The sequence below is a fragment of the Artemia franciscana genome, chromosome 17 (genome assembly GCF_032884065.1).
Source record: "Artemia franciscana chromosome 17, ASM3288406v1, whole genome shotgun sequence".
Taxonomy (NCBI): domain Eukaryota; kingdom Metazoa; phylum Arthropoda; class Branchiopoda; order Anostraca; family Artemiidae; genus Artemia; species Artemia franciscana.
The window spans coordinates 26071305-26085090 of NC_088879.1; the positions used below are offsets into that span (position 1 = coordinate 26071305).

Genomic DNA, 13786 nt, shown 5'->3' on the forward strand with positions numbered 1-13786 from the left:
CTTACTGTTTCTTTAATAAAAGATCCAAAGAAAATCTTTTTCTCCCATTACATTTTCGTTTATTAGTGACAATTCTTCATTCTATTATTAAAGCTTTAAAAGAGCCTGGACTCCTCACCTGGATCTGCGTTACTGTAAAACAACATAATTTATATTTTATCGTTTTTTTTAACTTAACTCAATAAAGCTGTCATAAAAAGCCACATGGTATCCTAAAAGCGTAATTCGGGCGATATTTCTGGAATGGAAAGGCTGGGCCAGACACATGGACATCATATAGGGCTAGTTATGAAGTCATTTACATTTTTTCTCATGTAATTATTCCCTTTTAATAAAGCGTTTAAACATTCTCGTCCGCTGCCATACATTCATTTAAAAAATAACAATAACAACAAAAAGAAAGAGTAATTTGACTAGACCTATGCTAAAATAAAGGAACAATGTAATTGTTTTGACCTGATTTTAACTCCCTTGTTAGAGGAAAGGCTTTCATGGTCTTATCTAAAGCAACAGATCCTTGGAACAAGTCCTCAAAAATAACGATATAACCGTTCTCACTTTTACTCTGCTCAAAACAGAAGACAGTGGTTTTTCTTTTTATTATGTGTTTTATTTTAGAAAAAATAACAAGAAACAACACCCAACACAAGTAAATTTAAAGGAATTTATAATCTTGCACTACAAAGTGATGGTCAACATAGTTTACTTTATCAGACAGACATTAAAACGAAATATCAGAAAAAGAAAAATACCGAACGAACACCACCCCATTAAATCCACTACATATAATAATAATAATAGAAAAAAAGCAGTAGTTCAAAGCAGGATGAGAACTCAGAAGGAAAGAGCCAATAAGATCAATGCAAACTGAGATCTGACCTGCCGTTTAGCCCTACCCATTCCGCAAATGACACTCCGAAGTGGCTTTTAACAGCACAATAATCTGTGCGGCACATTTGGCACGATACAGAAAAGACCAAATGAGTCTGGATCTTCAGACTCCTCCAGAGAGGGCCTAGCCAGTCTCGTCATAGCCCCTCTAATTTTCAAAAAGGTTGTTATTTTTTAAGTCATGTTGCACGTCGTCCTGGTGCAGTCATAATAAGTTTATAAAAGATTTATACCTACTAGTCGTCACCCTAAGTGACAGGAATTTGCTAGCGTTGGAAAAATAGCACTAGAAATTGCTACTCTCCACATCATATAGCTTCTTCCTGCGCCATTTAAGAGTTTATAATAATTATCTGTCGAATGAGCCCCTAATCACCAATCCAAGGCCATCCAGTAGGCCATTAGCGTCTACGGGCGTAATTTCGTCACAATTTCTCCAACCCAAGTGAAAACGACTAAGCGAAAAATGAAAAATGAGCCATATAGTACCATAAAGGCGAAGGTATACTAAAGAAAACTGATCTGTTTCTGATATGTAAATTATGTTGACCTATCATAGCTTTGACAAGATTTTTGAAGACATTAAATTTCGGCTGGAGGGAAACTGGGATCTGGGTGGGCATTTGCCCCATCTGACCAGTAACAAATGACACCTCTTTTAGGGTGGAAATGAAAATAAAAGCATAGCTCGCCATTGTTCGTGCTACATAGCAATTTCAAAAACAAATAGTCTACCTTTGACTTGGACGACCGAATGTTGGACAATCTCCTCGTGGCTGCATGATAAGCAGAGTCCAAAGTATCAATGTCCCTCATAGTTGCTGTAACACGTTTAGCCTGCTCAGCTAATATTAGCTCCAAGCACTTTGTCTGTCGAGTGACTGCATCCAATGAGTCTTGAGCGGGCATCGTAGAGGGAGGTCTCAAAATGCATGGGGTTAGGATAATAGCTAAAGCATTTGGCGACATCCGATTGGTTCCTTCATTCTGAGCTACCCTGAAAGAAAAAAAAAACAAGTCAATTTAAAAGTTCAGCTAATTGAATCCCTCCAAGTGAGGAATGTATTCAACATTTTAATATAAGGGTTTTGGTGATGCAATGGCGGTTCTAGCCCCTTGACAAAAATACTAGACTTTAAAAGCATTCGATTAATTGTTTCATCAATAGCTTCGGTCAAATAGCTAGTCACAAAACAGAAACGAATTCCCCCCCCCCCTAATTAGCAACCTTGTTTTGAGCTTGGTGAATCTTAGTCTGTATTGAATAAAGTAATTATTTTTGGTGACTTTGAACATAAAAAGGATTCAGGAAGATAATTTCAACATTTAGAGGTTCTGAAACATAACTGTCACGTCAATTGGAGGATGGGATCATTCCCCTCCCCCAGATTTTGAAAAAAAACTTTTTGTGGGGGCATTTTCTTTCAAACACTTTTGGTATTTTTACGAAAAAGTAAAAAAAAAAATGATAGATTTGCCCCTCCATGATTTTGAAAAAGAAATTTTACCCACCTCTTCCGTGAATTTCTATGAACTGAGGCCACTACAAATCTAAGACTGAATTATAAGAAATATTTTTTTTTTAGGTGACTTTGAACATAAACAGATGCAGGAGGATCGTATGGAACAGCTAGTATCCTCTGAATCATACTATAAAGATTACCTTTAAAGATGTGAGAATTATAAAATCACTGATGATGAAATCCCTCTATGTAAGTTTTACTTTAGTGATCTTTTTCTCGTAAGCTCCTTATCAGGGTATATACAGGGTTGAGGGAAAAATGATGGGTGACCTGGGATTCCCACATGTGAGCCACTATCTCAATTGGCATATTGCCAGCATAACCAAAAAACATTCAAAGCACAACACTTTTACTTAAGCACGGCAAGTTCAAGAGAAAATTTCGTTTGGGGGGGGGAGTCATTTTATAAAGAAAACACAATAAAAAGCAGTAATTCATGTGGACAATAAGTTCGTTATAGTAAGAAAACGTGAGTAATTTCTACAGTTTGGTCAGGTGGCAATGGATCAAAGGCTTGCAGAGCACAAGTTTGTGAATCTAGAGGCAGTCACAATATAAGAGCGGCCAATAATTATTAGGGGAAAAATTTTCAATAAGGGAAATAAAAGCCAGGATATTTTTCTTTAATCTATTAGCAGTTCATATATAATTTTCCTTTTGTCGATGAAGATTCTTCATAGCGGGACAACAATGCTTGTACAAAAAGACTGTTTTTATATTCCACAGTTACGAGTACGTCAGAAAAGTGGGCCTGTTTCGACTCTTAAAAGTCTAAAAGGCTTCTAAGATGACCTGAAGGGGCAATAAGGACCCCATCAAGCATGAGTTCTTTACGTTCTGGACAAATTTCGTCCAGAACGACCAGCCAAAGAAAAAAAAGAAAGAAGAAAGAGAGAGAGAGAGAGAGAGAGAGACAGAGACAGAGAGAGAGAGAGAGAGAGAGAGAGAGAGAGAGAGAGAGAGAGAGAGAGAGAGAGAGAGAGAGAGAGAGAGAGAGAGAGAGAGAGAGAGAGAGAGAGAGAGAGAGAGAGAGAGAGAGAGAGAGAGAGAGAGAGAGAGAGAGGAGAGAGAGAGAGAGAGAGAGAGAGAGAGAGAGAGAGAGAGAGAGAGAGAGAGAGAGAGAGATTATACACAGAATAATATTGTGAATATAGGTTTAAGTTAATACCGGATTCTTGAAGCGGATAAAACAATAATCAAAACCCTGTCTGTTTAATTGTAGCCTTTAGCCAGTTTTTGGAAAATTTTTGTTTTTCAAGCCTTTTGTTGATATTACTTCCTATTTTTTGCAGGTTTTTTTTTTTTTTTTTTTTTTTTTTTTTTTTTTTTTTTTTACTTCAAAATATGAAATCTGCCCTTTTGGGTTAGATCAATTTTTGACAAAGAAGTTGTATTTTGTAATACCTTTTTGTCATTTTATTCATAGACAGATTCAAATTTCCAATGTGTTATACTTTGCTAGTAAAATGACTATTGGGACGCCCTGTGTTATACAACAATAATAATGATAAAAATTAGGAAAAACACCTGGTGAAATTAAAGCAAAAGATGAAACTTACCTAGCAAGGTGAAACACTAATCTTTCCATCAGATCATAATTTGCCTGCGGTAGTTTTTTCAAAGTTGTAAATAGTGTAGAAACTCTTTCCTTTGAATCAGATATATCAATAGCCCTCAACAGATCTTCGTAGACGTCATTTGATATTACTGGCTCTGGTAGCTCCCGAAGGTAAGATTTGAGAACAGATGTCAGCACATGTACAGGGTAATCTGAAAGGAATTAAAAGCATCCAATTTAAGCATCAAAGAAGTATCAATTTTATGAAAGGAATTCTCTCTGAAATTATCATGATAATCAAACTTCATTTTTTCAGGGGGAAGGGGTAAAACCAGGGACTTGTCCGAAGTATTATCTAAGGGAGGAAACAATATAAAGTGACGATCAAAATACTTAGAGCGAGAGAAGGGTGAGGAGAAGTGTGCACAACGAACTGTTAATAGCAGTAGTATTGCCGGTGTATGTAAAATGTATAACCACAAAATAGAGTAGTGATTCCTGTAATTTTAACCCAACAGAAACATTAACAAAAGTTGTTTAGATGAACTCCTCCACAATACACACAGCGTCTTTCATATTTTTTTTTGTCGATGTTAACTTGGTTTCATAATAGTTTATTATTTTACACAAAGCCACAAAAGACATTCTGCACAGCCATAGGGTTCTGGGGAGGCCCAGGTAAGAGAATCTAGTACAGAGAATCTTGAGTACAAAGTGCATGCTGCCTGCCCCAGCTGCAGTACATACAGTCAAATATTTTTCCTCTAATCTGGACAATCCTCAAATCACACCCCTCTTTAGAATAACTTCATCTCTCTAATACCCAGAAAGAAAAATACTTGGAAGAATATAAAAACAAAAATAAAAGCGAAAAGAAGAATGCAGGCTAAGGCATATTAGTCCGGTATGGGTAAGGAACATAAATCTCACTGTAGGGGCTAGTGGTAACAACTTACTCATGGTGGCCCTGAGCATAGAAGGGACATATAGGGGCCTACTACTACGAATTTCAGTCATCGTCCAGCCACTGGCCATCCTATCAAGTGTCTGACAACGGGGCAGGGCATTTTGTTGAATATACTGCCAATATTAGATGAATTGAAGCCAGCAATGGCTGGCCAAGTTGATCCCAAGGGGGAAGAGGTCAATCCCCCGAAAATATGAAGCGTTAACCAGTGCGCAAGAGAAGTTCCTTTCAGAGGCAATGCGAGGTGAGTGGAGCTGGTAAACTCGATTTTTGGGAGGATGAAAAACAACGGTAGACACCTTGCGACAACCAAGGAAGGCTCTTCCACGAATGAAGAAAAGAGACAAGGAAGCCCGAAAGGGTACTAATAACCCATTGACTTTTAGTGCTTTTTTTGTGTATGCAATGATTCTTTGTAACCTAAGCCTTGACCCAGTTTTCCGAGTTCGCCGTTTATTATTATGATAGTAATAACCTAACTGTAAGGTGAATTTTTTTTTCTCAATAGAATAAAAAAGTGCCGCAGCTGTCTAAACCTATATTTGAGGATGTACGACAACTAAAGTCTCCAGGCGGGACAGTTCAGCGTAAAACAGAGGTTTATCACAAAAAATCACCCAATAACTTAAACAAAACAACATAAATTAAAATTCGAGCTAAATTTCATTTTCGTTTCACACTGCTGATTGTATTTAGGGTAACCTTTTTGCTATCAGCACCGAGCAGGGTTGCAGGTAGCAGCCCTTTCTTACCGGTAAGAAAAAAAATGTTCTCAGCGGCTCCAAGAATTGCCGGCAGGCGCTTTACTGGCACATCTACTTTGGGGCAGTTGCGCAAAAGAGCGCAATGCTGTTTATATAGAAACAAATAAAGTTCTTAAATTTTTATAGACCGTAAGACAAAAAAATTTAAAGCCAAATGAATTCTTTTACCTTCTAGTAGCTGGTGCGTTAGCTTAGTCATAAATTTCACTTCTTCTTGATAATAGATTAGCTTACCCCAGAAATTGACTGACCTAGTCTTCCTCGATGAAACGCTTATGATAGAGCTCACCAAAAAATAAATCTTACCCAAGAAATTGACAGAATTTAGGTCCTCTTCGATGGAACGCTTCAATTGATGAACTTTTGAATTAACACCCGATTTCCGATAAATACCCTCAGTGTAAAGACCAACAAGTTCAATACTAGAAATGAGCTTTTCAACCAATATTGGGATCTTGAATCCAGGACGCAAGGACGATTCAAGTGGAACACCAAAGATTTTGTTTTCACTTTCTGTCGATGGATGTCGGCCATTATGGGATTTCTCGTCTCGTGAACAAGTACTGACTATCCGGGTGTAACATTTACGATGGCACGCTAATTTACAAACTGAAAAGAAAAAGAAAGACCAATGAAATAGTAGAATAAATTAGTAAAGTCTTTATAAAATACTTGTGACATACATTAGTGCGTCTCTCTCGACCATATCTCTAGGAACACTCTACTACATATCTTGTGAGCAGGGCTACCACTCCTTGGTTTTCCCCCCAAGATCTTGGGATTTCAATCCAGAGCTTATAATTTAGCGAAATCATGTATGAATAAAACACTACCCTCATAAGTTTGTTGTTAAATCTTGAATGTTTTTTCGAACCTTGGGTTTTTTAGCTACAGGATATTGGGATTGTTATCTTTTCAGTGGCAACCCTGGCCACAAGGCAGTGACAGAAAGCTCCTAAATTAGACTAGGATCAGATTATGAAAATGACTTCGCATCTATAAAGCTTATATTTGTTTCCTATAAATTTTGCAGTACTTTCAGAAAGAATATGGGCAACTGTGTTGACGTCAGGTGGTAAGTACTGCAGTGAGTTTTCAGTAAAATAGCAGTAGTAAAGCACAAAATAATTAAGAATGAATGCTTTGAAAATTTTAAGAAGTACCATATTTAGGAAGCAAATCCAAAGCTAAGCCATTAATAATCAAATATTTTAGCATGCAGGGATCAATGTTTTCATATGACACCGGGCGCTGGATGCGCTATATTTAGCTTGGACTATATCCAAAAAGTAACTGCAAATTTGTGCTTATTTTTGGAAGGTGGTGAAGTCAAAGACTTCAAACAGAAAGAGGCAGAGGGATATTTTTCGCCAGTGTGTGTGACCCACAGGAGACTTAATGCCACGACGAGTTTATAAGTTCACGAATGATTTTTTTAAAGTCCATCTGTTTTAATAAATACATTGAAAAACTAATAGCAATTCCGTTTGTAGTAGCAGTAGTACCAACGTTTTTCGTGAAATTTACCTAAGATATAGCCTATCTTAGAAATTGCACACGATTTACTATTGCAACAGAACTTTGAAACGGAAACAAAAAATAATTGGGACAATCATGTGATGAGTATTTTATCAAGAGTACAGATAGATTCGAATTATAGTTAGATGCGGAGTTGTTTAAGCGGATTGAATGGGAACACACCTCACCCTCCGGTGTTACAGGCATCGTAAAGTTCAAAACTAAATAAATTATTCTAGCCGGATTAATAAGGAATGTTGACGAGTGATTAATCAATAAGTAAACAATGTTACGAGCAATAGTGAGAAACAAATTTATGCGGAATGAGTCGAAATATAGTTGAATAGGGAAGTTCAATAGGCCCCCTCCTTAGGATTCAACCCCTTTAAGGGGAATGTAGGTATAGTTTTTTACATGCGGCGTGCTAGAAAATTAAGTCTAATCGACAAGGAATAGTAACTATCTCCCTAATTGAATATCGGTGACTATTTCACAAAAATGGCATGGTCGAAAATGGCGTCACCTTGTGACAACCTAATACGCTAAAATATGCCTTTATTCATGCATACTGGGTTGTATTCCCCATCCGTCAAGTGTCAGTTACCTGATTTTTCCATTTATTTTTCCCGTTCTTTACTTTTCAAACTGTTCAGTCCAGCGAGCAAACGTGAACTATTCGAGCGTAAAACGTAATATATTGTAAGTCTATACACAGCAAATAGCCACAATACTTAAAAAACGAGTTTAAAAATTAAAGTCTAAAATAATAGAAAATGGGAAACACACATTAGGAACATTGCAGCCCTACTCTGGTTCTGTAAAAATAATTCTAGATAATATTCTTTTTTTGAAACAAAAGTATTTAAACACTAAGGTTGTGACTGATAATCTAGAAATCGTTAGAAATAATTCTAAAATGATTAAAGGCTAGTTCAAACAAAGTCTGAACGGTAAGTCTTATTTCTAAAGAGCTTGAAAACAAAAATCACCATGCAAAGTTTATGGAATGATAAATTCAGTTTTCCATTTTCAGCAACAAAATATACGAGACCAGACCAGACCTGACTTGCCATCCCACAACAAATATCAATAACAAATTGTAATTAGGGAACGCAATACCTTTTAAATGGGTTTTGGTGTCTGAAAATTAAATGCCCTAAACAAACAAAATAAACAAAAGCTTTTAAAAACAACGTTTTGACATACTGGAAAAAAGTCTCTTTATTGTATCAACTTTTCCTTTAAACATTTCTCACACTCCTTGTAAACTATAAAGTAATAAGTAATAACTATAAACTATAAAAACTATAAATATATAAGTAATAAAAATAAATATATAAAAAACTACAAACTACAAGTAAATAGCAACGCTGGAATGAAAACCACAAACCTTGACATACAAGCCCCTTTTCTTTGAGCCATGTGAAGGAGGAACAGACTTCACAAGCAGTGGGAATTGTGATCACACTTCCAAGAGGAACAAATTCATGTTCCATATATTTGACTATCTCTGGCGAATTCTCTTTTCTCCTTCTTTCTTTCCTCCAGCGATCTTTCTTCCTCTTACTTTTCTGCTTTGATTCTTTTGATTTTTCTTTCTCACCTGTGGGTTTTACTTGCGTCACGAATTCATTGAGGTAACCACGAAAGGCATTTACTCCCATTGTCACTGGGAAGACATCTTGCACTTCGGGTGTCTCCTGCTTTAGAACTATTTCCATAACCTGAAAAATAAAGAAGAAAACATCAATTCTAGAACTTTTGAAATAATAAAAAAAAAACATCCTGAACATTCTAAATTTGGCGTTTGTTAAAGATAGACAAAAGATATTTAAAGGCGTAAAGGCGTTTCGTTAAAGTTATGATTTTTGTTAACTATTTAACTAAAGCGAATACTTTCTTCGTTTTTTTTAAGGCAGTTTTCAGAATGTATTCAAGGCGATAGAGTGGGAGAATGACACATAATATTTTCTTTCTTTAGATTTTTTTAAATGACAGGATTGCTGAAAATAAAGGATTTACAATTATAATAGAATTATTTTCACGAATTCTTAACGTACTTAATAATCAGAGCTAAACAGAAATTCTTCCCAAAAAAAAGTTTTGATGCTCTGGAATTACGCTCCAAAGGGCGGCGGTTATGTTCTTAGTTGTGGTAGTTTCTGTTCGTTTTAGGATTCATCTATTAATCAATAAGAGTATCTGTTATCTTTGTTTTATGTAATTATTCAATCTGATTTCTCTTCGTTTTAGCTTTCAGCTATTAATTCATAGTATTTTTTTTTTGGGAGGGGGGTCGTTTTAGTTTTAATATGGCCCTTTTCATTTCTTAAAAACAAATTATGGAACATTTTTCTTTATTCGACTTATTTTCGGTTTTTAATTGACATAGTTTTATTACTGGTTGATTGTAGAAATGTATTTCTATAATTAAGGATTACAATGTCGGATTATAATTAAAGTCTCGCGAAGTTGGAAATTCAATCAAATTGTTTGATTAGGGATAGTTTCGTGCAATAGCTTTTCAAAAAAAATTTTATTACAGAATTTCACGTGAATGGGAAGGGAGATTTTATTCATTTGAATAGAAAATCTGTGTAATTTTCAGTCTTTTGTAAGGCTAAAACCATAATCGCCCTCATCCTGTAGACAACCTTGAGAATACACGTATTTAAATCCAACATTTCATAAAAGGAGTTTCTTTCATGTTCTATTTTGATGTAACTGTAGTTTTGTTTAAATAAATACATGTGAAAGTTATTTATAAAAAGGACTTTTGTTTCGTTGTTTCATATTGTGTCTTGATCGCAGGTCAAGGACCGATGTAACTAGATTTATTTACTTGCAGCTTATGTCCTAAGGAAAGTTTTCTTTACTTGCAGTTTGCATCCTAAGGGAGGTCTTCTTTACTTGCAGTTTATGTCCTAAGGGAGGTTTTCTTTACTTGCAGATTTGTCCTAAGGAGCGTTTTCTTTACTGGCAGTTTATGTCCTAAGGGAGTTTTTCTTTATTTGTAGTTTATGTCCTAAGGGAGGTTTTCTTTACTTACAGTTTATGTCCTAAAGGAGGTTCTCTTTACTTGCAGTTTATGTTATAAGAGAGGTTTTATTTACTTGCAGCTTATGTCCTAATGAAGGTTTTCTTTACTTGCAGTTTATATCCTAAGGGAGGTTTTCTTTGCTTGCAGTTTATGTCCTAAGGGAGGTTTTCTTTACTTGCAGTTTATGTCCTAAGGGAGGTTTTATTTACTTGCAGTTTATGTCCTAAGGAAGGTTTTCTTGGAGCTCTTTACATGCCCCGAAATTTTCAAGCAGATCGTCGATAAAAAGGAAAACAAAAATCGCGCTTAATTTAGAAGAAAGTACCGTTTTTTTCTTTCTTCTTGTTCAAACTACTTAATACTAAAGAAAAAAAAAATAATTTCCAGTTTTATTTGGAACACTAGTAAAATTCTTTCAAACTTTATTAGAAATTCTCTTCTGTTTTCCGAACCCCATACCTGAAAAAATTATTTTCCTCTGGAATTTTCCTGAAAATTTTCATACGGATCATCGAAAAAGGAAGAGGAAAAAATTAGAAAAAAAGTGATTTCTATTTCAGTTTAGAAAATTCGCGAAAAGTTTAAAAACTTCCTAAGAAATTTTCTTCTTCGCCAAGAAAAAAGTTACAAATTTCCACCTCTAAATGTATCCGGGCAACAGATCACTCAACACTCACACAAACACACAAAAAGAACTACGACAGTAATAGTGTTGCTCCACAACACAGTATCAGGGGCAGTTTACATTTATTGCACAGGATGTGTACCATATGCCAGCCCACATATGCACATATTCCACATATGCATCCTTCCAACTTAAAAAGATGCGAACGAATGTACAGGGTTTTGACAAAGTCTGGGAATGTACAAATTTTATTTTTCATAGAACAAAACAATTTTACTTATTTATTTTTTATTATTAAACAACGTTTGGGAATTATATTTTAAATATAATTTTCATTATTTGCAATTCATAATCTAATGCACCTTGATACATTCACATGAAATCGATTAAATAGGTGTACATTGACGTCGATTCCTACACACAAACTGATAATGCGCTCTTTCAAATGGTTTAGATTTGCAATCTTTATTGAGTAAACTTTCTCTTTTAAAATATCCCAGAAAGAGAAGCCAAAGAGAGAAAGGTCTGGTGAACGAGGGAACCACTCCACATGAACCCTTCTTCCAATCCAGAGTGGAAAAGTCTCATTCAGGCAATCTTTGATAGTTGTAGCAAAATGGGCAGGGCTCCAACCAGCTGAACCTACCTCGGAAGTCCTTCGCCTAGGCTCTCAATTTGAGGCTTTAATTTGTTTCTCAACATGCTCAAACGAGTCTCACCGGTCAAACATTCATCAAAGAAGACTTAGCACATAAGCTTTGCACAAATCACACCCTCAGGTTTTGGCAGCCTTGCTGTTTGAAAGCTGTCGTCTTGAGACCAGTATCGAAGATTCTGTCTGATGACCCACCATTTACATAAAATACAGCTTCATTATTGAACAACAAACATTCTTTAGTATTAGTATTTTCATCCAATTTATCTGAAAACCATTGGCATATCAGCATTCGTCTATCGGGGTCGTCTTTATTTCAGTGATGCAATATCTACAATTTGTATCTACGGAAATTCTCCTCTATCAGGACTTTGTGGATAGTTGACCATGGAGCACCCAAATTCAAGGATGTCCGACGAGGTGACTTCTTTGGGCTAGCAGCAGGCTTGGTCATGACAGCCTCTTTCGTTTCGTTTCAAGTCTTTGGTCTTCCGGACCAGGGTTTGTCCAAGACACTGTCTGTTTCTTTAAACTTCGTTACCAATTTCCCGACGGCAGGAAATTGAACACATTACTGATCAGGGTGTCGGAGGTTAAATTCATCGGTGACTTTGCGATATAACCATCCCTCCTGTCCACTCAACAGTACCACATAATTCTTTCTTCTTTAGACAGAGCCATCATCCATCTTAGAATGAAAAATAAAAAATAAAATATCTAAATTCGTATGTATGAAGACCTTGTGGTTACCCTGTAGTTGGGACAGAAGGACGAGTAAACTAAGAGTTGGCAAAAGAAATCTCAGAAGAAGATCAGCCACTTTAGAAAAAAAAAAAATGAAATACGGCTCATTTGCCTTTTAGCTTGGCACATTCAAAATCAGATTTTACTACTACCAGGATTTAGCAAGCGTTAATTTGAGCCAATCAGATTTTCCAGGTTTATTTTTGATTGACCGGAAAATTCCAAGAGAAATACTAAATAGCTTAAATTAGCAGCAGCTGAATCTTCATGTTAGTGTGAGCTCATTCTGAGTGTGCCTTAACAGCGTTAAATTGATACTAGAGAAAGGACATGGGATTCAAAGCGTCAGACTAATTTAAAACTGCTCAGAAAACATATAGAAGAATCTAAATAAATGAGAAAGGGGACTCATAAAAAAGGGGGTGGAGAGGAGGAGCTCCCTTTGTTGGTCTCAGGTCGCGCTGTAATGAGTTGTAAGTAGTAGTAGTATTAACTGAATGGACTTTCTCTTTGTTAAATGAATCCTCTAAAAAAATAGAGGGTAAAAGCCTTTTATCGTTTTGACATCTTATCTCCGACACTTTTATAGAAATGTACAGAAATAGTAAGGAACAACGCAGATGCTTAGTATTTTCAATTCTAAAGGAATACAGTTATTTTTATAAATGAAATAAAATATATAAACAACGTTAAAGCTTATAGTTAAGGAAACTTTATCAAATCACTTAAATTAAAATCTTTTGCCTTATATACATTTTAGTATCAATCATCTACATAATTCATTATGTGGGTAGCCAGCCAATCCTTAGTCCTCAGCTTTGAAAACAATGATTTAATTTTATACAACGGGTACCTATGCATGAATCCGAACAAACATCTTTTATTAAGCATTCGTAGGCTTCATTATATACTTGTTGTAGTACAGCGGGTTGATGCTGCTTGGTAATTATGAGTGCGGGGTTCATTCCGCACCACTTTAAGGTCAGACGACAAGCTTACTGTCGCTGTAAAAAAGACCAGCAACTGAAACGTCGATTTGACGCCATATGCGCCAGCAGGGGCTCAGGAGGACCATTATCGTTTATTCTTTTTTTGCTTCATTATAATGGCGACAAATTTCATGCGTAGGTTAGGTCAATCTACCCTAATTTGTCTTAGAACTGGGGGGTTCAAAAATTTTTTTTTCAGGAGGGGATGTTTAGAGAACTTCAAAATATGATCAGGCGGAAAGATATGGAGCATTGATAAGGGGATGTAGAATTTTGTTTTGAAAGGAATGGGGGAGAGAGTTAAACATTTTTTTTTCAGTCTTTGCCCAACAATATATACTTAATTTTCTTTTTATGTCTTTCACCCAATATGCTCTCCCGCTAGTTTTATTTACGAATGGAAAGGCAGAGTGGTTTCCGGAATTATCCAATAGCTTTACGGATCTTTTAAACTGTATTTACAATTTAGTGTTTAGGTGACAAGAGCTTGCAATATCTACCGTTTACCAGTG

The 13786-nt window shown here is 35.8% G+C and overlaps 1 protein-coding gene across 6 annotated transcripts in view; it reads right to left on the reverse strand.

Annotated features, from left to right (window-relative positions):
* Window positions 1-13786, reverse strand: part of LOC136038070 (unconventional myosin-IXAa-like) — a 266020-nt gene that overhangs the window by 12742 nt on the left and 239492 nt on the right. For all 6 annotated transcript variants that reach the window (XM_065721055.1, XM_065721054.1, XM_065721050.1 and 3 more), the window contains 4 exons: window positions 8612-8945; window positions 6010-6312; window positions 3974-4184; window positions 1627-1888 (listed from right to left, as the gene is read on the reverse strand). In XM_065721055.1, the coding sequence (XP_065577127.1) occupies window positions 1627-1888; window positions 3974-4184; window positions 6010-6312; window positions 8612-8945 (1110 nt within the window). The remainder of the gene's footprint in view (window positions 1-1626; window positions 1889-3973; window positions 4185-6009; window positions 6313-8611; window positions 8946-13786) is intronic.